The 25,658-nt window shown below is 38.3% G+C and overlaps 2 protein-coding genes across 12 annotated transcripts in view; one reads left to right on the forward strand and one right to left on the reverse strand.

Moving 5' to 3' along the window:
* The first annotated feature begins 1,113 nt into the window (after positions 1–1,113).
* On the forward strand, positions 1,114–21,114 carry RPE (ribulose-5-phosphate-3-epimerase). Of its 6 annotated transcripts, XM_055380478.2 has the most exons (8): positions 1,404–1,635; positions 2,290–2,320; positions 8,486–8,565; positions 13,367–13,464; positions 14,840–14,979; positions 15,369–15,503; positions 16,336–16,422; positions 18,527–20,429. In XM_055380478.2, exons 1-8 carry the CDS (start codon positions 1,514–1,516, stop codon positions 18,647–18,649), a joined length of 816 nt encoding a protein of 271 aa, XP_055236453.1. In that variant the 5' UTR covers positions 1,404–1,513; the 3' UTR covers positions 18,650–20,429. The 6 variants fall into 6 exon arrangements, with proteins under 6 accessions (XP_030864396.1, XP_055236453.1, XP_030864400.1 ...); XM_031008536.3 differs by lacking the exons at positions 2,290–2,320; positions 13,367–13,464 and having other exon boundaries at positions 1,114–1,635; positions 18,527–21,114; XM_031008540.3 differs by lacking the exons at positions 2,290–2,320; positions 13,367–13,464; positions 18,527–20,429 and adding an exon at positions 17,010–18,058 and having other exon boundaries at positions 1,429–1,635.
* KANSL1L (KAT8 regulatory NSL complex subunit 1 like) overlaps positions 20,277–25,658 on the reverse strand; it is a 150,508-nt gene continuing 145,126 nt past the window's right edge. For all 6 annotated transcript variants that reach the window (XM_004033142.4, XM_019022456.4, XM_063695174.1 and 3 more), the window contains 3 exons: positions 23,973–24,085; positions 22,899–23,067; positions 20,277–22,044 (listed from right to left, as the gene is read on the reverse strand). In XM_004033142.4, the coding sequence (XP_004033190.4) occupies positions 21,814–22,044; positions 22,899–23,067; positions 23,973–24,085 (513 nt within the window). In that variant the 3' untranslated portion in view covers positions 20,277–21,813. The remainder of the gene's footprint in view (positions 22,045–22,898; positions 23,068–23,972; positions 24,086–25,658) is intronic.

Consider the following 25,658-nt stretch of genomic DNA (forward strand, 5'->3'; position numbering starts at 1 on the left):
CAGAGTACAAGTGCTCTATTCTGACCCCTTAAGGATTGCTCTTGCTAAGTCCATTTATCCCCGCCAAGTGGTTTTACTTCTGTCTCTTTTCCTGACCCTAGGCACATTTAGCATCAGGATACTCTTATCCATTTCTGAACTGTGTGTGAACAGCACACAAACCTATCACAATTTGTGAATGAGCATTGGAGAGGTGTAGGGGCCAAGGGAAAACTTTCCCTTCACTCTCCAAAGGTTTGCTGAAAATCACTGACAGAAAGAAGATTAACAGGAGAAAAGGCATAAAAACTTATTTGATTATAGTTTTACCTGACACAGGAGCCTTCAGAATGAAGACCCAAAGGTACAGGGGTGATTACCCATTTTTACACTTAGGTTCTACAAAGTATAGACAGCCATGCAGAAATACGATTGGACAAAATAGGCGATCTAATGCTAATAGACTGACCTGGCCTTGGCCAGTCTAGTTTAGATTCCTGGCCTCTCTGTGCAGCATTCCCTCTTCCTGGATATAGGATAGAACCTTCTCTAGAAGAGGAGTTTTATAACCTACAGTTGAGATGGGTCAAATAATTTATGGCCAGTTTTTACACAGAAAGGTGGAGGAAAGTTAGAGTAATGCTTTTGGGTTTTGTGTCTGGCTTCAGGGAAAGGGGGTTCCGGTTTCAATGACTCTTCTTAGGGAAGACGGGCTCTAGTTTCTATGACCTGCCACATGGAATGAGGCTGAGAAGAGAGCAGGGCAGGAAGTCAGAGAAACACTGTTGCGTCTGAGGCCTTCACTTTGGGCTATCATTTTCTGAGCCTCAACAGAGGGAAAAACAAAAAAGGTAAGGAGGAACTGCAAAGGCAGAAAAAGAGGGTAATATAATAATAACTACCATTTTGTACCGAGCACCAGGCATCCTGCTGGGCGCATTACCTGGCTTCACTCATTTAATACAACCCTAAAGCTGGGCACTGTCTTTACAGATGAGAAAACCGAAGTTAAGAAGTGACTTGCCAGGTCACCCAGCTAGTATCTGGCAGAGCCAGGGTTCCTCCAGCTCAAAAGAAGAGCTCTAGGAGAAATACGAGGAAGAAAGGTTTTTAATTGTTGTTTTAAAGGACCAGCATAGGCGCTGGAGAGGAAAGAAACGCATATGCAGAGGGTGGAGAAACAAAAAGTGATGTTAAGTCAAGAGCCGAGGAGAGGGAACTGCAGGAGAAGCAAAGTGAAAAAAGGTTAAGAAACGCCTTGAGTACTGCGAGGACGTTAAGACCGAAACAGCACAAGAAAGAAGGTCAAAATGAGGTGTACGAGGCCCGTGTGCCCCGCCCCGCCCCAGGCGGACGGCTGACAGCGCCCCACCCCAGGAGGAGGCGGGACTTCCTCACCGCAGAGTCGCTGCTTCCGGTAGAATCCGGAAGCCTGTACGGAGAAGGGGCGGGGCCAAAACTGCGCGCCCAATCGGGGTGATGCTGTAGCCTTGCCGGGGACTCGTGGGGTAACTTGCTTTTGGGAGCCAGCGGTATGGCGTCGGGCTGCAAGATTGGCCCGTCCATCCTCAACAGCGACCTGGCCAATTTAGGGGCCGAGTGCCTCCGGATGCTAGACTCTGGGGCCGATTATCTGCACCTGGACGTAATGGACGGGTAACTCTTCCGGGCTCCGGTCGGGCTTGCCGCGCGGCGGGGCGGATCAGTGCACCTTTATTGAGTGCTTGTTGGATGTACCGCGTCCCTGTACCACCGAGCGCCTCACTCTGAACGCGATGCTAGAAGGGGTGTGGGGTAGGAGCCCTGGAGGCTCTAGCAGGAGCAGAACCGACGCGGCATCCTGGGTTGCGGCCGGGTCCCAAACCTCAGTTCCTCCCCTCCCCCCGCATAACGTGTGGTCTTCCATCACTTAGGACCCGGAAGCGACCTAAATCTTTAGGACATTTCTTCACTTTCAGCTAGAGAAACTGAGGCCCAAGGGGAGAAGCATGACTTGCCCAAGCTCATATAGCTAGTTAGTGGCAAAGCTGGGGAGACAGACTTCTCTAACGATTTAATTTGGCACCTGCGGTGAGGTTCCCGAGTTCTGCCACTTGCTGGGTTACCTTGGACAAGCCACTAACCTCATTGAGCTTCAGTTTCATAATTTGAAAAATGGAACTACTAACAGAACCTACCGCTTAGGCATCTTGGAAGATGAAATGAGCGAGTACATGAGAAGTTTACAGTGCCTGGCATATATTAAGTTCTCTATAATTGTTAATTACATCATTATTACAATTCTGATTTTCCTGTCTATTTTCTCTTCAGGCACCCTGCTCTTCAGGGAGGTCAGTTTTTTGTAAGTAATTTTTAAGCACCGTAGTTACAGCACATAATATTGTTTGGAATCAGGATATTAGTTTCTGAAGTTGGTTATAGAATGAGGAAACAACCCCGGAGAAAGTAGTAAGACTCCCTCAAGATTACAGAAGATTGTGACAGACTTGCAACTTGGCTCTTCCTAGGTTTGCCAAGTGGTTCTCTGAGCCCCACTGTTAACTGACTATAAAAATCATAAATACCATTATCTTGAGTGGGAATGGAAAAATAAATTTATTTTAAATAGGTAAAAACCCTGTGTTCCCTCATTCAGTTTGCAAATTGGTGTTATTTTCTAAAGGTGATGATTTCCTTTTCTTTTTAATGTTAATCTGACTTTGAAGAGTTTTATCTTCCATTGCTCCATGTGGTTAAATGTATTGTTGCTCTTTTGCATTTTACCCAGTTACTTTAGGAGTCCACCCAACTGATAATGACAAAACTTTGACCATAGAGTACTAAAAATAATAGGCCAAATGTGTAAAAAGTTTAGTAAATATTACCTCTCACAAAGGTTGGCTTTTAATTGGCCATTATATGTAATTATACTTATATACTTTATTTTTGACATCTTTGCTTGAAAGCCCTAAACTGTCACGGGTAATAATACCCTGAGTGTCTACCTCAAAGGTAAGTAGCTACATTTTTGTGCCTGAGAAAATACCTAGAGGATCACAGGATGGAACAGCTATATGTATATTTGTGAGTCTATTTGAGCAATTTGGTTTTAATTAAACTATGTTTGAGTAAGTTAATGGTTGGGGAAAGTAATTGTTTTGGTTCACCAGTCAGGATTATTAATGATAACCATAGTAGCAATGTTTATGAGCACTTGACTGTTTCTGTTCTGGAGTTTTTTTGTGAATTAACTCAAACAACCGTTTGAAATTGGTGGTGTTATTACCACCAGCATTTGACAGCGAGGAATTGGGCACAGAGAGGTTAAGTCATCTGCCAGTGGTCTCATAACTAGGAAATGGTGGAGCCAGGGTTGGAAGCAATGCAACAGCTTGTGTTGTCTCAAATGAAATGCTTTCTGTGGTTCCTAGGCTTACAGGGAATGACTAAGACATTGGCCTCAAAAAAGCAACTAATAATTTGTATATTTATTTCTGTTAACTGTGTACTTAGTTTTGTCTTAACTTCTTTCATGTCTCTCCTGCTGCCCTATAAGCTTCCTGAAAGCCAAGTTTATCTTCTTTTTGCTCACCTATATATTCTTTGCTGGAAAAGCACCATAAGGTGCTTGGTTATTGTTGGCCATAGGAGAAGTCTCTCAGAAGTCACTTTTGTCCCCTTGCAGCTCTATGGCAGACTGAGCTCAGTAAGGCAAAGTATTTACCATGGATCAGAGTTTTGGGAACAAAAAAATAAAAAGATGAAGTATTTGTTTTTTATTGATTCCTCTTCCCCTTTGCCAGGAGATACTTTGGTTTGGAAAACCTGAACTCTGCATACACAATTTTAAAATTATTTCCCTTTTAATCTTCTCTACTTTCTGAGTTAAGAGCTGTTTCTATTCCCCTTTTGCAAAGGAGGAAACCAGTGTAGGGAGATTCAGCTTCTTCCCTGATGTCTCACCAGATTCAGCAGAGCCTGGCAGAGTTGGTGCCAGTGCCCCTACGTGATGTGCTGTGGTGTCTACTAGGCTAGGGCTATGAAAGTGGGCTGTGGACTCCTTTTCGAAATGTGGCCAGCCACAATGTCCCTTCCCTCCCAGGACTGCCTTCGTGTTTTTTTTTTCCTGGCCCCTTTTAAAAATCTCATCCAACATTACACTTTGGATGTGCTTGTTGTTTTCTAGTCTCCTCCCCACTAAGACCTCCAATTTCTCCCCTGATTACAACTGAATTTCTTCATTTAGAAAGTGAGAAACCAGTTTGGGGAATACTGTGGAAGGTGGAGCACTAGCATGATTGGATATGTGAAACAAAGGACAAGTGGATTCTCTCGGGGAAAAAAACTCTAGAAAACACATAAATGCATCATGACAGGACAGTGACTAGAATGTGTTCATCCTAACCATGGGAACAGAGCAAAGAATTAATTTCTAAATTCGCTACCAGGATTTAAAACTGGGACGATTTCACATTAATACTGCATTTCTGACTTTTGGGGGAAAAAAAAAAAAACCAGTTCAAAGACTTGCTAGCCCGGGGCCCTCAGTCTTACCAGGTGACATGCGCTGGAGCTGACAGGGGCAGCCTCACCTTTAGTCATGCGGGGTGTACTTCATTTGGCCCCTTTCCCTATCTGCTCTGTTTTGCTCTTTGATGTTATCTAACTCTCAGCAGCATTGAGTTTGTGATTCCTGATTCACGGGAAGATTGTGTTCTAGTTACAGTCCTGTACCTTTTATAGCAACTCTAATCCTCCTCTTACCATCTTTGCCTTGTTGGGAGATAGGGTAAATGGCTTGATCTGTCTGCAGTAGATTGTGTTAGAATTACGTAAGTAAAGCTTAGGAGTGATGATGGAACATGAGAGAGAAAATTGTATCCTTGTATTACAAAAAATTATAGTGTAATTCCAGTAAGTCCCTGGGAGAAAGGGATACCTTTTTATTGTATTTTATTTCTTTCACACTTAACTAACTCCAGAAAATAACTTAAAGGAAAAAGAGGCAGAATAAGATAATGATGAAGCAGACTTTTTAATGAAGTTTCTCTCTGTTAAGTCAAATAATTAAGTGTTTTCCAAGCTGGTCTGTTAACTCCCTCTGGCATTTGTTCAAAATTCAGATTCCCGGTCCTCTTTGGAGTCACTAGGCTGAGGTAGAGACTGTAAATACATTAGAACTGCTCTCATGGTTACTGTTTGGCAAATTTGGGACACCCTGACTTCGTGCTTAGGATTGTAGCCCTTTTTTGTTATGGCTTAGCGTAGCCTTTGGGTTTTTTTTGAGACTACTGATGTATTCTTGTTCTTCCAGTATACTTTGTGAACCTAGTGCATTGAATTGATTTTCAGAAGCACAAATTAAGTCACATAACTTTGGGGTTAGTATTTTTATATGTTTTGTTTAGGTTTTCCCAAAAAAGTAAAAGTGTATTTTTTTTGGTTCTTGTATTTACTCGGGAGGTGGTTATCATACTTTTATTTTCATAATAAATGAAACCTACTGTTAAGACAACGAAACTATTTCCCAGACTACACAGCAAATTAAAAGAACAGTATGTGAAATTCAGATCTTTAATTCCAGAATTGTAAAACATTCAATAGGCCTTACTGCCTGCTTCTGTGACCCTTATTTCAAGTTTTAAGTAAACACATGCATCTTATCCACAGCCCTGACAATCATTGCTCAGGCAAATGTTAGAATCACTTTTTTAATGATAGAAATTAAACCTCCAAAGACCAAGGTGTTATTGAGTGAAAGTGTCTGTTCCCATCCACCTTATGTGTCCCTCTCAGATGTGTCCTGAATCCTTACCTCTCTCTCTTGAATCTCTTCTCCACTAGACTTTTTCCCCTTGTTTGTTTCGTTTATTGTCATTATAGGGACAGATGAGCATAGTAGTTAAGAGTCTGGACTTTGTAGCCATAGTGCCTATGTTTAATTCCTGCCTCCAGCACTTACTGGTTGTGTGACCTTGGGCCTCTGTTCCTCATCTGTAAAATACAGTTAATAAAAGTACCTACCTCATAGGGTTGTTGTGAGGTTTTAATGATTTAATATATAGAAAGTCTTTAGAACTGTGTGTGGCCCACACGTAAGTTTGTTTTTATTAGCACTCATTCTACCTGTCATCTAACTGTGAGACCTTAAACATAGTTTGTATTTTAACTCCCCTGCCACACACCTAATCATTTAACAGATCCGATCAGTTTTGCCTGTCTTGTCATTCTTAGTGTTCCTTGCCACTTACCAAGTGGCAATTGCAATCACCTACCCTCTTGTAATTTATTTCCCATCCTATCTTATTTATTAATATTTCTCGCTTTAAGATCTTACTTCATATTTACAGCAGGACAAAAGTCCAGACACTGAGCTTGGCATTTGACACCTTTAATGTGATACTACCAACCTCCCATCTTTTTTTTACACTAGCCAAAGTTGGTCAATACCACTCTCCACGTCTTTGACTGTAACTTGCTTATTTCTGCTTTTGCTTCATTTTCAGCCTTTGTTTCTTTTCCCATCTTTATAAATCCTATTTTGTAAATCTCATGAACTTCTTTCTTAACGTTCTCTAATACTTGCTCTTATTTTATGTGTGTTTTATCTATAATCACGTTACCTGCCTGTTATTGTATAGCTTTTCTTGTAATCCTCATGTAGGATAATACCTGCTGCTTTAACAAAGCCCAGATTTCAGTAGCTTAGCATTCTAGTTTCTCATTCATAAAAGAGTTCAGTGTGAGTGTTCTTCCATTCGGTGGCTCTTCCATTCTGTAAGGGCTTTGTTGGCAGAAGGGTAAAGTGGCAATAGGAAAGGAATTCTCCTTAACCTTCTGAACTCTGCAGTGACACACTTTACTTGCACTCACAGTCTGGTGATGAGAGTTAGTCACATGAGCCACTTGGATGTAAAGGGAACTGGGAACTGGGATGTAAAGTCACATCGGCCACTTCAGTGTAAAGGGAACTGGGAATGAAAAGGTTTGACTGAGTTGACATCCCACTGACAACTATACGATAGCAGTAGGGTTGTGAATTCTGGTGAGTCATTCATTAGCTGTCAATCTCTGTCATAGGAACTGTAGCGTATTTCCTTTATAAAACAGTATTCTGAAGCACCTAGTATGGTACTGGCATATAGGGGATTTTTTTTGTTTGTTTTTGTTTTTGTTTTTTTTTTGAGACGGAGTCTTGCTCTGTTGCCTAGGCTGGAGTGCAGTGGCGTGATCTCAGCTCACTGCAGTCTCCACCTCCTGGGTACAAGCGATCTTCCTGCCTCAGCCTCCTGAGTATCTGGGATTACAGACGCACGCCACCACACCCAGCTAATTTTTATATTTTTAGTAGAGACGGAGTTTCACCATGTTGGCCAGGCTGGTCTTGAACACCTGCCCTTGTGATCCGCCACCTCGTTCTCCCAAAGTGCTGGGATTACAGGTGTGAGCCACCATGCGCGGCCCCGGTTTTGTTAAAGATTTAAGTGAACTAGTGATAGAACAAAAAGATTAACTGGAGTAGGGTAAAGCATAAGTACCGTGGGTCTGGTAGACTTGATTTGTTTTTGTTTTTGTTTTCGTTTTTGAGATAAGTCTCGCTTTGTCGCCCAGGCTGGAATACAGTGGCACAATCTTGGCTCACTGCACCCTCCACCTCCCAGATTCAAACGATTCTCCTGCCTCAGCCTGCCTAGTAGCTGGGATTACAGGTGCATGCCACCACTCCCAGCTAATTTTTGTATTTTTAGTAGAGACAGGGTTTCACTATGTTGGCCAGGCTGGTCTTGAACTCCTGACCTCAAGTGATCTGCCCGCCTCAGCCTCCCAAAGTATTGGGGTTACAGGCGTGAGCCACTGTGCCTGGCTGGTAGACTTAATTTGAATCCACTTCCACAAATTATTAACTGAGTTACTTAAGGATTTTATTTATCTTGTGCTCTTCAAAGGGGATAATAATAGCATCTACTTTGTAAGGCTGTCGTGAAGATGAAATGAATTAAATTACGATGCTTGGCATGTAGTAAACCCTCAGTGAAAGGTGGTCGTTACTAATAAATACATCATGTTTCTTTATTAGTCATCTTTAAGAAAGTTTAAAGAAACTGTCATTTAGTGCCCTGTGATAGAAGTGAGTAGAAGTAGCCACAGGCCTCCTGAGATAGACTAGGATTCAGGAGATCAATATTAGAGTCCAGAACTTACTAACTAGTGTGTGACTTGGGCAAGTCATAAAGCCTGAGGGTTTCTGATTTTATCATCTCTCCATTTCTACTTGTCATGGGTCGTGAATTACGGAGTCAAATCATTATGAAAATATATGTGACATGATTTGTTGAAATGTCAAGGAGACATTGCCTAGTAAAACCAAAATGACCCATTATTTTTAGTAGTATTTAATACTGATGATTAAGTATTAAATTGAAAAACATTGCAGACAATCCCCTCAACCTGTGTCAGAATTCATATTGAGAGAGATACAGAAACTGAATTGAAAACATTTTCAGAGTAGATTTTGTTTGTCTTGTAGGCATTTTGTTCCCAACATCACCTTTGGTCACCCTGTGGTAGAAAGCCTTCGAAAGCAGCTAGGCCAGGACCCTTTCTTTGGTAAGTGGGTGTTACGCCATCTGAAGCTGGATGTGTTGCTCAAGTAAAGGAAAACTGGATGGTTGATTTTAACTTCCAAGTTCATCTGGCACCCTTTCCCCAACTTCCCTATCCTGGGTCTTCATTGGCCTGACTCCAGTAACAAGCCAAACTTCTTCCTGCCTCTGGGCCTTGGCTAATCTGCATGGAAAGGTAGTAGCTTGGCTGGCTGCCTCATCTTTGGGCCTCAAGTCATTTGTCATTTCCTCAGAGAGGCCTTTTTGAGCGTCCTCTCCCAAATTAACCTTTATCCAATTATCTTATCACCTGTTGATTTTCCTCTGAGAACTTCCTTTGATCTGCGATTACTTTTATTAGACTATAAACTCTCTGAGGGCAGGGATTGAATCCAGTTTGTTTACTGTGGTTTTCCTAAAGCTAAGCATAGACATGATCAGGGCTCAGCGTAATTGTTAAGTGAATTTATGAATCAGTTGATTTATGGTCCAGAAGCCATTTATTTTGTGCAAATTGGAGCTTTCTACAAGTGGTGCCTAAATATTCACTCCAATGTCCTAGTACAATGTAAATTAAGATTTTTAAGATTACTTAGTGGCCTACAAGTGATTTATATTAAGTTAGCAATGTCTCACCTGCCAGATCTCTTAAACATGAGAAATTTTACACATTTTTATAAATAGTGTTATTTATTTTTTTCTTTTTTTTAAAATAGAGACTGAGTTTCGCCATGTTGCCCAGGCTAGTCTCAAACTCCTGGGCTCAAGCAATCCACCTGCCTTGGCCTCCCAAAGTGCTAGGATTACAGGCTTGAGCCACCAGCCTAGCCATAAATAGTTTTTTTAACGTAGCTTACAATTTAGTAGAACTTAAATTCTTTTTAATCAGCATATTGCTGACCAGTTTTATGAAGGACTCTGTGCTGTTCACTATGGTAGTCATAAGCCACATGTAGCTATTAAAATTAAATAAACTTAAGTTCATGACCAGAATGACCAACATGGTGAAACCCTGTCTCTACTAAAAATTCAAAAATTAATCAGGCATGGTGGCAAACGCCTATAATCCCAGCTACTCAGGAGGCTGAGGCATGAGAATCACTTGAACCTGGGAGGTGGAGATTGTAGTGAGCTGAGGTCATTCCACTGCACTCCAGCCTGAGTGACAGTGTGAGACTCCATGTCAAAAAAAAAAAAATTTTTTTTAAATTAAATAACATAAACTTAAAAATTCGGTTTCTTATTCACATTAATCACATTGCAAGTCTTCAGTAGTCACATATTGTACAGTGCAGCTATGGGACATTTCCAATATCACAGAAAATTCTGTTGGATATAGTCTCCAGCCTCTGTGTAGGATCTATCTACTTTGAGTTCACCAAAGAAAATGTACATTATTACCTCATTTATGTGGCATGAGGAAACAACGTTCCACCAATATATTCACCATTTTGAAATTTCCATATAATGGAATATAGTCCTCTGATTATCTAAACTTTTTTTTAAGCCATGATTAGCTTATGTAGCAGATACCGTGACTTTTCCTATGAATTACGGTTGTTCTCATGACCATGAGAGGTGGATGAAATAAATAGCATTGTTTTCTCCCACTGTACAACCAATGGCCAGAATCCTCGCTTCTGGCTTGCTTGTGTGAATTTTTTTAATGCTTGATTTTTTTCCCCTTTTCGCTCCCTTTTATTTGGGCTCCCATTGTCACACCATACTATTGTCTATATCCCTTCCTGTCAGTGCCTTTCCTTTTAGCAATCCTGTGTTGCTGCCACCACACACAATCTGCTTTTTCTTCTTGTTTTTAATTTGTTGATAAACTTGCTAATTAATCTTTCTAGAATTTGGTCTAAAAGATAAATGAACTCCATTCACTTTAATGTTTGGGTTTTGTGACCCTTGTTTTTTGGTTTTTCGCTTTTTGTTGTTGTTGTTGTTGTTGTTGCTCTAAGAGACAGACTCCGTCTATTACCCAGGCAAGAGTACAGTGGTACAATCATAGCTCACTGCATCCTTGAACTCCTGGGCTCAAGCAATCCTCCCGCCACAGCTATAGCTAAGACTACAGTTGTGTGCCACCACAACCGGCTATTTTTTTTTTTTTTTTTTTTTTTTTTTACTTTTTGTAGAGATGGGATCTCCCTGTATTGCCCAGGCTAATCTTGAACACGTGGGCTCAAGCCATCCTCCTGCCTTGGCTTCCCAAAGTGTTGTGATTGTAGGTGTAAGTCACTGAGCCCGACTACCTTTGTTTTTTATATTGAGAAACATTTGTTTAATTCTTGGATTTTGGTTGTTGGATAATTGATACATGAATGTATTCTAGGACCTAGATTACATGTTGTGTTGTATATGTAACGCTAACATTCTTAACTGTTCAGTTTTCATATTGAGTAGAAATAAATGTCTAAGAAATACAGTGATGGGAAAAATCTGTTCCTGTTATTGTCTAAATCAGTGATCCTCAAGTATGTTGTATAAGGACCCACACAAATCCTTAAGACCCTTTCGGGTCATCCATGAGAGTATATCAAAACTATTTTCATAATCCTAGGAAATTATTTGCCATTATTTCTACTGATGGTACAAAAACATTGATGAGTTAGTTTGCTGGTGCCTTTAACCAACTCAAGGCAGGGACTGTATCAGGAGTTATTATATTCTTCATCATCATGCATTTGCAATAAATATCCTTGATGAAGCAGTACAAATTAATAAATCTTGGTCCCTGAATACATGCCTTTTTAATATTTTGTGTGGCAAAGTAGGAAGTGCATATAAAGTGCTCGTGCTGCATTGCTGCATACTGAAACATAATGGTTTTCTCAAGGAAAACCACTTGCACCATAGAGGTATGATCTGAACTAGCTGCTTTCCTCCGGAACACTATGTTTGTTTGAAAGAACAACTGACAGATCAACTATGGTTTTTCAGACCTGGCTATTTTAATGACATTTAAAAAATATTAACTAAATGAGGCTGTCTCTTCAAGGAAAGATACCTTGTCAGTTTTTGTTCCCAAAATTAGAATTTTGAAAAACTTGTGTATCTTAGCACTCTGGGTTTGATAGCGTCCCAACAGTTAACAAGCTTTTCTGATGAGATCTGTAGCTATTTTAACAAATGTGATTTTGGGGTACTATGGAATGAAATCTGTCACTATTTGTAAGATGTGTGTAACTCAGTAAATCAGTACTTAAAAGACCCATTCAAAATACAAGACAAACAATGGGTTTTAATGTAACAAAGAATGAAAAGCTCATTGATAGGGTTTACAGAGTGCACACTGCAGCTAACCTTTATAAAATTACCACCCAGCACATTTAAGATAGGCTAGGCTAAGCTATGATGTTTGGTATGTTAGGTATATTAAATGCAGTTAGACATAACAGTATTTTCAATTTAGGTTGAGTTAATTGGGATGTAACCCCATTGTAAGTTACAGAACATCTGTATTACAACAGATTAGATACAGAACAGATGTGAGAATATAGGTGTCTTCTGTTAAGCCAGACACTGAAGACTTGCAAAAATGTAAAACAAATAATACCACTCTTAATTAATAGGTAATAGAGTTATCCTTTTTTTTTTTTTTTTTGGAGACAGTCTTGCTCTGTCACCCAGGCTGGAGTGCAGTGGTGGCCTTCATACCTCACTGAAGCCTCAGTCTTGATGGGCTCCAGCAGTCCTCCCACCTCACCTCTCCCCTCCAGTAGCTGGGACTGCAGGGGCACACTACCATGCCTAGCTAATTATTCTGTTGTTGTTGAGAAGGAGTCTTACTATGTTGCCCAGGATGGTCTCAAACTGGGCTCAAGCCATCCTCCCTCCTCAGCCTCCTAAGATTATAGGTGTGAGCCACCATACCCGCCAAAAATTGCATGCTTTAAAATGTCTTAGTTTGAATTTCTCATACATTAAATATCTATAAATATAATCCATATCAACAGAAGTTTCTTGGGGTCTTTAATAATTTTTAAGAGTGTGAACTCCTGGGCTCAAGCAATCCACTTGCCTTGGCCTCCCAAAGTGCCAGGATTACAGGCTTGAGCCACCACACCTAGCCATATACAGTGTTTTTTTAATGTAACTTAGAATTTAATAGACCTTAGATTCTTTTTAATCAGCATATTGTTGACCAATTTTATGAATAATAGATTATGATTATAATAGATGATAATAGAATGATTGGGAATTGCTGATCTAATGTTAACCATGCACAGATTTGCTGAACCATTGACTCCCTGAACACCATAGAACTTCTCCATTGAGGGTTGCTAGTGGTTACTGGATGCTAGAGGTTGAGTAAGGATGACATAGCTAGCAGTCTGGTAACTTAAGGAATGAATAGAGTAGGTTTTTTTTGTTTTTTGTTTTTTGTTTTTTTTTTTGAGATGGAGTCTCGCTCCGTCGCCCAGGCTGGAGTGCAGTGGCGCGATCTTGGCTGACTGCAAGCTCCGCCTCCTGGATTCACGCTATTCTGCCTCAGCCTCTCCAGTAGCTGGGATTACAGGCGCCTGCCACCACGCCCAGCTAATTTTTTTGTATTTTTAGTAGAGATGGGGTTTCACCGTGTTAGCCAGGATGGTCTTGATCTCCTGACCTCGTGATCCACCCGCCTTGGCCTCCCAAAGTGCTGGGGTTACAGGCATGAGCCACCACGCCCGGCCTGGAGTAGGTATTTTAAACCGGCTTGAATTTTCCTTGTTTATGATGCAAAGAATAAGAAACACCAGATTTAATACATTTTTTTAAGAATAAAGTTTTACCTATTAAAATATGTTCTAATTTAGGCCGGGTGTGGTGGCCCATGCCTATAATCCCTGCACTTCGGGAAGCCAGCGTGAGAGGATCACTTGTGGCCAGAAGTTCGAGACCAGCCTGGAAAACAGTGAGACCTCATCTCTATTTAAAAAAAAAAAAAAAAAAAAAGTTCTCATACAATTACTTTTGCTGGATTAGAAATACAAACGTTAATCTTGACTTTATTAGTCAAGCTTTATACTTTCTTTTTCTGACTTTTTTTCTCAAGGCTTTATTGTATTTCATAATTGTTCTGAAATGTTAGAATTTTTTTCTTAAATATAGCTTGGCTGTTTCAGAAATGTGCTTCCTCTAACAAAATAAAAAACTCAAAACCTCTCCTCACTACCATCTATCAAACACAGGATTCTTCACAGTGTTATTTCTTGGTTTAGCTTGTTTTAAGCTGCCCTCTCCTTCTTATGAAATGCTATTATGTTTTAAATCAAGATCTTTAAGAAGGCCATGCCCATTTTCACCTTATGTGTTTATATGAATCAAGCTTTAGAATTAGGATGAATATCAGGTTTCTTGCAGTCAACATGTCCTTCCCCCTAAATTTGTTCTTGCAGTCTTTTGCCTCTCAATTAATGGCAGTTCCGTTCTTCTAGTTGATAAGGTCAAAATCCTTGATGCCATCTTTATTTTCCTCTCATCTATCTATCCATGGAGGATCCTCTTATCCTCCACATCTCATCTATCCTCAGCTCTCTTTGCTCTTATTTAAGAACATATCCATCCCGAATTGCTGCCATCGTTTTTCACCTGGGTTATTGCTGTCGTAGCTTCCTCAGTCGATAGTATCTTGTCACTTCACTGTGGTGGTTTTTCCCAGTGGCCTGCAGAATGCTGAAGGGTTTCTCCTCACCACATGCTTCCCTGACCTCTGACTGGTGTATCTCCTTCCCCAGGCACACCAGCCATATTAACTGCCAACCTAGTGTGCATTTTACTTACTTATTTTGTTTATTGTTTGACTCTCCCATTAAGAATGTAATCCCTATGACAGGAGAGTTTCACGTTTTTGCTCTAACCCTAGGACCTAGAATAATTAATGATGCAGCAATAGCTCAATAAATTGAAAGAATAAATGAAAAGGATCACTTAATTTTTCCTAGAGGAAACTAGTTTGCATGGATAGTATGACTTATTCTTTAAGTTTTTTAGAGTGGCATTTCCTGGACCTGGACCTAGATTTCCTGATTTTTAGATGTTAACTTTTTATATACAGCACTGTATGCTTTTTGTGGGAAAATAGTGTTTTTTTGTAAATGAATTTAAATAAATCCTTGTCTTCAAAATAAGAGGAAACTACCTATACTGAATTAGAACTATTTAAATAATGATTTGTGTGATGGCCAAAGAGTTCATATCAGAAGTGGCAAAAACTACATACAGTTTGGCTTCCAACAACATGAGCCAGGTATTTTTCAGTAATATTTTGAAGTGTCTTTTCTTTCTAGACATGCACATGATGGTGTCCAAGCCAGAACAGTGGGTAAAGCCAATGGCTGTAGCAGGAGCCAATCAGTACACCTTTCATCTCGAGGCTACTGAGAACCCAGGGGCTTTGATTAAAGACATTCGGGAGAATGGGATGAAGGTAAGAAATCGTGATGAGAGTGTTTTGTAACATTCACTCTCAGTTGGGAAGATTTGCGGGAAACAGGAAATTTTCTCTTTTTTTGATACAGTCTTGCTCTGTCACCTAGGCTGAAGTGCAGTGGCACAGTCAGGGCCCATTGCAGGTAAAGAATACCTTACTTAAGCAGCTGTTCTTCAGCTATGATGCCAGGATTTAACTTCTTTGTCAGATAGCATTTATGTATTCCACTAAAGTTTTCTGAAAGCTACTGCTTGTTGAAAATACTTACATTTAATAGTCTTGTTAACTTTTAAAAAATAAGAACAGATATTTCTACTGGGCCTGCTATGCCACAATAATACAGAAGTAATTGTAAATGTGATATAGCATATTTGTGTCTGTTACAGGTTGGCCTTGCCATCAAACCAGGAACCTCAGTTGAGTATTTGGCACCATGGGCTAATCAGATAGATATGGCCTTGGTTATGACAGTGGAACCAGGGTTTGGAGGGCAGAAATTCATGGAAGATATGATGCCAAAGGTAAAAGAAGTATTTGATTTTGGGGTGAGGCTTTTACAGTGTGTTCATTCAGTAAGCATTTATTGAAAGGCTTGTATATTTAGGCATAACCTGTTCTGAAGGTGAGGAGATGGGGATGCTTACAGATCATTCTAATACAGTATAATAAATGCTGTAATAGATTTCTGATTTGGAAATCAGAGAAGTATTACATCTTTATCTTGAAATTTTCTGTTTCTTTGAGACAAAGTCTTGCTCTGTCACCTGGGCTGGAATGCAGTGATGCAATTAGGGTTCATTGCAGCCTCGACCTCCTGGACTCAAGAGATCCTCCTGCCTCAGCCCCCTGAGTAGCTAGGACTACAGGTGCACACCACCATGCCCGGCTAATTCTTACACATTTTAATAGAGAGGAGGTCTCACTATGTACCCAGGCTGGTCTTGAACTCCTGGGCTTAAGCTGTCCTCCCACCTTGGTCTGCCAAAGTGTTGGGATTACAGGTGTCAGCCAACCACACCTGGCAGTCTTGAAATTTCCTTTTGAAACTATTATCTCTTAACTTTTAGATCTCTTGGAAGTTGTCATTGACTATTGAGGATTTGTCTGTCTTGTTTCCATGACAGTCTCTGCGAAGACGTTACAGATTGCTGTTTGCCAAATAGAACAAAGCTTGCTATTAAAAACCAAGTGTTCCCCAGTAATATGTTGTATTGGTATAGTTATTGTGTGAGACAATTGGAGTTTTAATTGCTAATATTTGCTGTTGGATTTTTTTGTTTGATTGTCCCCCACCCCCACCCCCACCAACATACCCACTTTAGGAGTTACTTATTTCCTCATGTATATATCTAGGTTCACTGGTTGAGGACCCAGTTCCCATCTTTGGATATAGAGGTCGATGGTGGAGTAGGTCCTGACACTGTCCATAAATGTGCAGAGGTGAGATTACTCTTCAACTATGACTAGACCAATTTCCCGTCAAATATGTCTCCAGGACATTGTCTCATGGGCCAGCGATTCCCTCTGTGGTTCCTAAGTTGACTTTCTTTCTTGGAAAAGTATTTTTTGTTCACATGTACAACTAGGAAAATAAACAGCCATAAGTGGATATTCTTTTTTTTTTTTTTTCTTTTTCTGAGACAGTCTCTCTTTGTGGCCCAGATTGGAGTGCAGTGGCGTGATCTCTGCTCACTGCAATCTCTGCCTCCCGGGTTCAAGCGATTCTCCTGCCTCAGTCTCCTGAGTAGCTGGGATTACAGGTACCTGCCACCATGCCTGGCTAATTTTTTTATTTTTAGTAGAGACAGGGTTTCACTATGTTGGCTAGGCTGGTCTCAAACTCCTGACCTCAAGTGATCTGCCTGCCTCGGCCTCCCAAAGTGTTGGGATTACAGATGTGAGCCACGGCGTCTGGCCCGTAAGTGGATATTCTAAAATCACATAAATTTGTTAAAATTGTAAATCCTGGTTTTCTCAGGAAGGCTGAAGAAAGTCTCTTTTTTAAAAAAGAATATGTTGAATTTCAGCCCTTTGGAAGATCATTAAGTTTCACGGCCTTGGAAGTGAGAAATTTTTCCAAAATACGGAATTAAAAGATACTACCAAGGGGGGAAAAGTAGATAAATCTAATTGACCTAATTATTACATTATTCTTTAGAACCTACATATTATTTAGTTGTTCCTTGTAAGAACTTGCTAGAACCATTTTTGATGAAAATCTAGGCCTGATACCTCTTTGGCTATCTGTATAGAAGTAAAAACTTTTTTTTACTTTTTTTTTTTTTTTTTTCAGATAGCTAGTCTAGCATAGTCAGGCTCCTGAGGATGCCAGCCCTTCTGGTAGCACTGCAAGTGATTAAAGCTTACATGACTGCTTTTCTTCCACGGTGTGATGTATCTACTTCCAGGTTCTTGTATAACTGCCACACTTTTCTGCTTGATATATACCTATCAAAAGCTTGACAGTAGTAAATACTTATGCAGGAGGGGCTGGCCAGATGATGAGTGAGCTCATATCCTTTTGACTGCTTGTGGAATTGCTTTGTACTAAACTGTGCTTTGCCAGTATACTATTCCTGCTTTTATGCCGGAGGTAGCAAATTTTTTGTGTGAAAAATCAGACCTTGGCGATGACCTTAAACAGCAGGATGTGAAGAACTCCCACAAGCTTAGCGTTCCAATAATGGAACACTAGGCATAAATGGGTTAACTGAAGAGAATATTTGCAGTGGTAACCCTATAAAACTCACCTTTATAATTTCTGTGAGGAATATTGTTAGAAATGTTGTCATACACGAAGTGACACTATCTGTCTGGAAAAATTTTCCTCAGCCTGTGGTTCTCCCACTTCTCCCTCTTTGTTCTAGCAATGAATCACAAAACAGATTGGGTTTCCATCCTTGAATCAGATCCTAGGAAGATCAGAGTTAAATTTGGACCCAATTTTTTAGCTTTTCTTTTTCAATTTCTTTGCTTCCATATTTAAATGTATCTTAAAAACTTTTTTAAAGCCACTTCAAAACCATTCTGAAATGCAATGAAGTATAAAGAGACATTCTATTTTTTGACACAAAAACGAGAACTCAATTTTGCCGTAGTTTATGGATAGTTTTACATTTTTAGCAATAATTGTCCTTTCACACTCACAAATTCATATAAATATAATTCAAAGAATAAAAGTGTTTTTTTAGTAACTATAGAGGCATTGGTGCATATTGGGAAAAACCTTAGTGGACTTGAGGAGTAAAGGTTTTTAAATCTTATCTAAAGGTCGCAAAGATACCATGTAGATTATTAAGAGTTGGTTTACCAGAAAGGTCAATGATTTCTTAGACACATTTAAAAATGGTCTGACATCCTCATCTGTGAACATTTTAAATTTTTCTTATTGAACTAGATTGCTTAAGTCTGCTTAATCTCAAAGTGGCTCTCATATGATTGAAATGTTGACAGATGCAAGGGTAGACACTCTAGTCCAGGAATTCTGTTTTAGGTTTTTCTACATTTTCCTTTGAGGCATAACCTAACTGTTTACTTCTTCCAGGCAGGAGCTAACATGATTGTGTCTGGCAGTGCTATTATGAGGAGTGAAGACCCCAGATCTGTGATCAACCTATTAAGAAATGTTTGCTCAGAAGCTGCTCAGAAACGTTCTCTTGATCGATGAAACCATAAGGAGCCCAGTGTTCCTGTTCATGAAATCTCCCTTTTACTGGAAAACAGGAATATTGACTACCAAATCATAATGCAATTGAAGCCGTACTGCTTTTTTGAGCAGTTATTCATTCCAGTGATTAAAACTGATTGTGCAGAATATTCTAAGAGGTCAGAAATTGGTGTGTATAACTACATTTTTAGTGATGCAATTTATTGATTAGTGAGTAAGATACTGTTTTTATTGAGAGATTTGATTTTTATAAAGTAAAAATACGGCTGCATTAAGGTTACAAACAGAAAAGTGTCTTAATGTCTAAGGAGGGCATATTAGCTACACTACAATAACAAATTTTGTCCGTACTTCTGAAAAGAATTTTGTTGTTTCTCAGCTGTTTTCCAAAAGCAAAGGAAGTCTTTATGGTTTTTTTCTATTTCATGTTATTGTGATTTGTTTATAAGTTTGGGTGGGGTGGCATACCATATTCTTGGTTCTTAAAATCTATCACTTTTCACCTTACACTTGATGTGTGAAAACTATAAAAACAATGTGTGAAACCCAGGGGTTCTAAAATACAAGCATAGATTTTATCAGGGTGTTTTGTCAAAGCAGGTTATTCAGTGATTCCTCCCCACCATTCTTAAGAACGTTAAATAATGCTGTTGTGTTAGCTCTGAGTAGAAAGGAAAAAGTAAAACCTCTGTTTAGAGGTAATATTGGGTTGAATTCTGACTGCCCCTTTCTAGCTGGACCTTTAACAGATCACCCAATCTTTTTTGTGTTTCTCTAAAGTCATTTATACATTAAATGTAATTATAGCAACTGTGGGGTTCTGTTGAGAATTAAGAGGTGACACTATATATGTAAAGTTTCCAGTACTAGTCCCAGAATTTAGAATATGCTCAACACAAAGTAAACAGCATTATATAAGTTTATATTTTTGTGAGTTATAAAGTACTTTGATATATTCTCATTAAATCTGTAAATCACCTCTATAAGTAAGTGGTAATAATAAAGCAGATATTTTTGTCCCCATTTAAAAAATGAAGAAATTAGTGCTTAATAGGGTGGTACCCTGGAAAGGATCTGGGAAGTGGTAGAATTTCTGGTCTGTACTTTTACAAATGGAGCCCTTGGGAGGTGGGTTAGGTAAAAGAAGGTTTTTACTTAACGTTGTCTTATTTCCAGTCTAATTTTACACTGTAGCAGAACCAGATGGCTGAGAAAATTCTGGAACTATGGATCTTGACCCCAAGGATATATTATTTTATTCCAAGAAAGATCAGGTAGGCGAAAAGATGACAGGATGCAGCGTCAATCCATAAACTAAATATTTATAACTGTTCTGAATTATACAGAGTCTAAAAATATGTGTCAGCTACTTCATTCCTGTAAATACTCTTGCTGTGTTATGGCAAGAAATAATCAGGACCAATATCAATAGACTTCTTGAGGCTACTATAAGTTTTGAGAAATAAGGTTCAAAAAATAAGAATGCTAACACTTAAGCACAGACTAGAGCTTGCTTGGGTTTCTTCCTGCATTACAAGGTAAAAATTTGTTAATGTTTGTTTTTATTCAGCTTGGGAAAGCTTTGTGCCATGAATACGTCGCATTTAATAACAAGCAACACAAGGCATATAGAAATAACTTTAATTAAAAAACTTACATAGAAGATTATAATATCAGACGTGACAAAGATTTGAGTTTATTTGCCTGGACAACTTGGGTTTGTCTGGCTTTTGTTTTCTTTTTCTTTAAAAATAAATGTACAGTAAAACTACAAGCAAAAGTTTGTCAGTATTGAATTGAATTTTTTACCCCTTAAAAGGACTAGTATAATTTCCAATCTCTAACAAAAACTTAGTGTCAAATCTCACAGATAAGGCCAAATGGCCAATATTTTCAGTTATGTGGGTAGTACAACTTGAGTAACCTTTTTTACATGACAAAAAGTGATTTATATAAATTGTCCTCAACTTTCACATAGAAAAAAAATGGTTTAATAGCTTCAAAAGGAATTTTCTTTCATGTATACTCTTCAGTATCCAATATTGAAGCTTTGTTCTTTGAAAAATTTTAATTTCCAATCTAGGATGCAAGCAAGAGTATATGTTTATTTGAATAGAGTAAGCTATGGCAAAGAATGACCAAATTAGCTAGAAATAGAAATCAGCCAGAATTAACTAATTTCTTGCTAATCTAGAAATACAATCATCTTTTTTTTTTTTTTTCAAATTTTATACTGATAGGACTTTACTGTTTGTGGTTCATTTTAAACTGGTGTCTTCTCTTCATGAGACACATTAATTGGTAAAACTCAAATTGAGTTTTCAAAGATGTGATAGTATTAAAAAGTGCACCAATATTGAACTCAAATTTGCTTGCTTTATTTTGTTAGGAGTAAACAGAAAGTAGCCTGTGTTTAGTCCCAAAGATAGCAGTGATTTTGAATAAAGGAGTTTTGTGTTGCCTGATATATGAATTTTCTGTAAATAACTTCTGTTGGTTAAACATGTTAAAAAACAACAACAACAACAAAAAACTTCTTCTGTCTTTATATTCAGGACGTTCAGCTGTCTTTTATTAGTGGAAACTTGTGTTTTATCTATTCTGCAGCTTACATTTCATAGGGTAGTTCATACATGCATTTCCAAGGGGAATGGGTCATTGCCAGTGTTTTAAAAACTACATAGGGGGGTGTGTGTATGTTTATTTTATACACACATATTTGTATATTCTAATATATTACTAAGGCAATTTTAATGAATTACCATGTATATAAAAAAAATAGCTGTCACTTGGCACACAGGTTTGTATGTATGTGTGTATATATATGTATGTATGTATGTATGTCTGTATGGTGTGGGTACATAGTCTTAAAAATTACCCAGTAATGTGATTTGACATCAAGTTGCAGCAATTAATATCTTGGTGTTTGTAAGTAAGTTGCATGATAAACACAAATGACTACCACTTGTCTGTAGATGAAAATCTGGTTACCCTTGTGGTTCCAGAAGGAAAAACAGACTTATCTTGCCTGTTTCATAAACGGCATAAAAGATTAATACATGCAGAACATGCTCTTATTCTGGAGGGGATGGGGGAATCCAGAACAGGGCTTTATTTCCTCCCATCTTTCCTACATTTACATAGTTTTCTTAACCTGTTCCCTGTCACCTATTTTTTTTAACATTAGTAAGTCCTAGACCAAAGGTTTTGTATTCTTCCATTCCATCTGACTGCTTTTTTGGATGGTGGCCATTCTCTGGTACACTGGTACCGAAGATTTCACCATGGAAAGCTGTGCTTGACCTTTCAACCTGATCCTTTTTTTCATCTTGACATAATAAGGCTGCCATGTCTTCACCCTTCAGTGGAAAAGCCCGTCGTTCCCACCACAAAGACTGAAAGGGGAAAAATTTTCAGTTAAGTTTCAACTAACTTATTTTGTTTAAATTCATCTAACAAGTAATCTGTACATGTCTATATTGTAATAATTGTTGTTCTTTAGCACATAAATGTACAATTTTTCATTTCAACTTAAATAGCAACTCAAAATGGAATATATTGAGAATTGTTGAGTGACTTTTGGGATTTATTTCTTTACTTTGCCTCTGCCAAGAAGAGGAAATGCTGCCATAGGCAGTGGTCTTCATTTCCGACCTAAGAGTACTTTGGGAAAGTGTTCTTAGGTTTGATATACTTCTACAGTATCTTCATTTTCATTATTAAAGGTACCTATTAACTTTTTCTTTCCTGAGCTTTCTGCAACTTGCCTATTAATTCTATAATCTCCATTCCATTCTAGATCTAGTTCTTTTTCAGTATCTATTTAGGAAGAAAGGTGTAAGAACTTTATGGATGCAGTGTTAGAAAGCAGTCCCTTTAAAGTAGGAACTGGGTCTGTGGTGAGGCATGTAAAAATCTTAAGATATGAGGAGAAAGAAATAGCAGCTAACTTTGGCCATGTAGCAGGTGCTATTCTTCATTAATCAGTTTTGTTTCATAATGAAACTTTGATAGTACTTCCACTCTCTAATAGATAAATAAGTACTTGGAAGTTCGTATTGACTTGTTACACAAGGTGATTATAGTTAGTAGTGGACACAAAATGCTGGAATACAGATCTTCTATACCTAACTTATTGAATTTGTTATGTAATGATGTAATAAAGAAACTTAATTTTTTCAAGTAGTTTCTACAAACAAGTAGTTAAAAGGCAAGGAATGGGAAGTTTAATCATACATATTACACTTACCTTGGTTTCTTGACTTTGATTTAAAGAAGGTAAGCCATATGCACACAGATCCTGGTTCTCTGAAGGAAGCCCAGGAGGACTTGCAGCAGCACATTGCTGACTGCTACTGAAGTTATTAGGGTATTCTTTCAAAAGCAAGTCCTGTCCTTCAACATTTTTACTGTAAGCTCTAGCAAGAAAATCAGGAAAACACAATTATTTTTTATTTTTTGAGGTCTTGAAAATTTATGAACAACCCAAGGTATCACTGAGTCAAGTTAACTTGGTAACTTTAAACAGTTTTGCCCAAAGATTTTTAAAAATTCCCCTGGTGCTATTTATTATTTTCATACTCAGAGGATGAAATAGTACTTAATGAAATATTTTACCGAATTATAACAGTTGTGGGGGGGAGGGTTATTCTTGTTTTTTATTTTGGTTTGCTTTTGTCTTTTGTCTGACTAATAAAATGAAGGATGCTCCTTAACTAAAGTGACTACCAGACTTCACACAATCTTGCCCTTTTGAGTGAGTTTTGGCTATTTTAAAAATGATCAAATGTATAATAAATATAAAATAGGAATTTTCTCATATATATAATAATTATGTCTGATTTATTTCCCCTTCCCTCAAAGCTCATTTGTGTTTCTAAAAGTATTTTAGACTTTTTGCATTTTAGATTAAACAGGTTTCTTGAGAAATTTTTTATTTTTTTAAAGAAAAACATATTTTGGAAGTAGTGATGTTAAAATGGATTACCTAAACTCCAGTCCCCAGTGTGAGGTCCATTATTAAAGTAGATTGAAATGACCTACTTTATATATACAGAGAATTTTCACATTATTTGTTAGTTAAATCTATTCCTGAGGCTGACAACATAAGAGAGGAAAATACAGAAACTAATTTCATCATATAATTAGCTCAAATATATTTTGAATACAAGCTCATTCTATGTAGTATTTTACTTCTGGTGCACAAATAGCTGATGTTACAACAGCATGTTTTCCTTTTTAGTGATCTCACCCAAAATTCATGCAGAGGTTTTGTTCATTTCACATGGATTCTATGGTTTGGGGTTTTAAATTTGTAACCTGCCTGCTGTTTCTTCTGTGCCACTTGCTTTGCTCCCATAGTGACCACCTGGCTTGCTCTCTCTCTTCATATTTTTTGTGCCTTAGGGAGAAGACTTCATCAGAAAGATCTTCTATCTGGAATTAGAAATAAAGATTTTTGCTTTAATCAGAAACATTTTGAAATATAAGATCAGGCTGGGCACGGTGGCTCACGCCTGTAATCCCAACACTTGGAAGGCCGAGGTGGGTGGATCACGAGGTCAGGAGTTCAAGACCAGCCTGGCCAAGATGGTGAACTCCCATCTCTACTAAAAATACAAAAATTAGCTGGGCATGGTGGCAGGCGCCTGTAATCACAGCTACTCGGGAGGCTGAGGCAGAGAATTGCTTGAACGCGGGAGGTGGAGGTTGCAGTGAGCCAAGATCGTGCCACTGCACTCCAGCCTGGGCGACAGGGCGAGACTCTGTCTCAAAAAAAGAAATATAAGATCAGGTTTCAAAGAGTTTCTCATGTAGAAAACAGTAGGAAGCAAACTAAAATAAATGCTATCTGTGTAAGTTGAGAGAACAAATGTTATGAGATGAACTCCAAATTCCTGTAAAAGGGGAGTCAAAATTTTTTAAAAATTATTTCATTATTGTTATTTTTAGACACGGGTCTCTGTCGCCCAGGCTGTAGTGAGTGCAGTGGTGCAGTCATAGCTCACTGCAGCCTTGAACTTCTGGGCTCAAGCAATCCTCCCACCTCAAAAAACGTAAAAATACTTGTTTCCTGTTGGTTCATATTTGAAGACTTCGGTAGGCTACAGATGAGTTCGTAATACTTTCCATTTGCCATAGCTTAGTACCAGTAGTCTTAATGTTTTATTCATTCAGGAGTTTTTATGGATTGTCCATTGTGGAGTACATACTATTCTAAGAAGATGTTAATATCAGATAAAAGTAAAACTAATAATCTTAGACAAGTCAGCATTAATTTAATGAATGACTTATCTAGGTTTTGAACCTGGAATGCTACCTTAGTTAGGGTGTTTAAGAATTTGGGTTTCTTGGCTAGGATCATTCAGAAGAAAGGAAGAATACATTAGAAGAGGAAAGGGCATTAAAAAGTAAATTTTAGTAGTTGAAAAACGTGACCACTGGACATAGAAAGATTGTTACTTGACAGAAACCAAGTGTCTTCAACAGTGTCATCTTCTAGAGACCATCACCTTGGAATTAGTTTGGTTATACAGTATTTTTCCCTATAATCTTATCTTGATATAATTTTATCCATACCTATTCACAACCCCTTACTTGCAATTCCAAAAATCCAAAAATCTGCAAAAACAAATTTTTCATAATTCATTTGGTGACATAGCCTGATCTGAAATGATGTGAGGCTATTTTTAGTGTTTATCCAACTCAACTATGAATATTTCACTACAGAAACATTAATGTCTGATTACTTTTACGCCCTAGACTCTACAGGTATTACGTGATATGTTTACCACATTACTTTTTTAAAGTCCAAAATTTTCTAAACTGAAGAGCAAATTGGTCCTAAGATTCTGAAAATGGCATTTAAACTTAAATAATGAGTGAGACTAATCTCATGCAGAAAAATATAACTAATACTGACAATGAATGTGGATATTCATTTAAATTCAGTATCTCAAAAACTCATAAACAAATGCTATATTTTCTTTTGGCTTTTTTTTTTTTTTTG

This window comes from Gorilla gorilla, chromosome 11 (genome assembly GCF_029281585.2).
Source record: "Gorilla gorilla gorilla isolate KB3781 chromosome 11, NHGRI_mGorGor1-v2.1_pri, whole genome shotgun sequence".
NCBI lineage: Eukaryota > Metazoa > Chordata > Mammalia > Primates > Hominidae > Gorilla > Gorilla gorilla.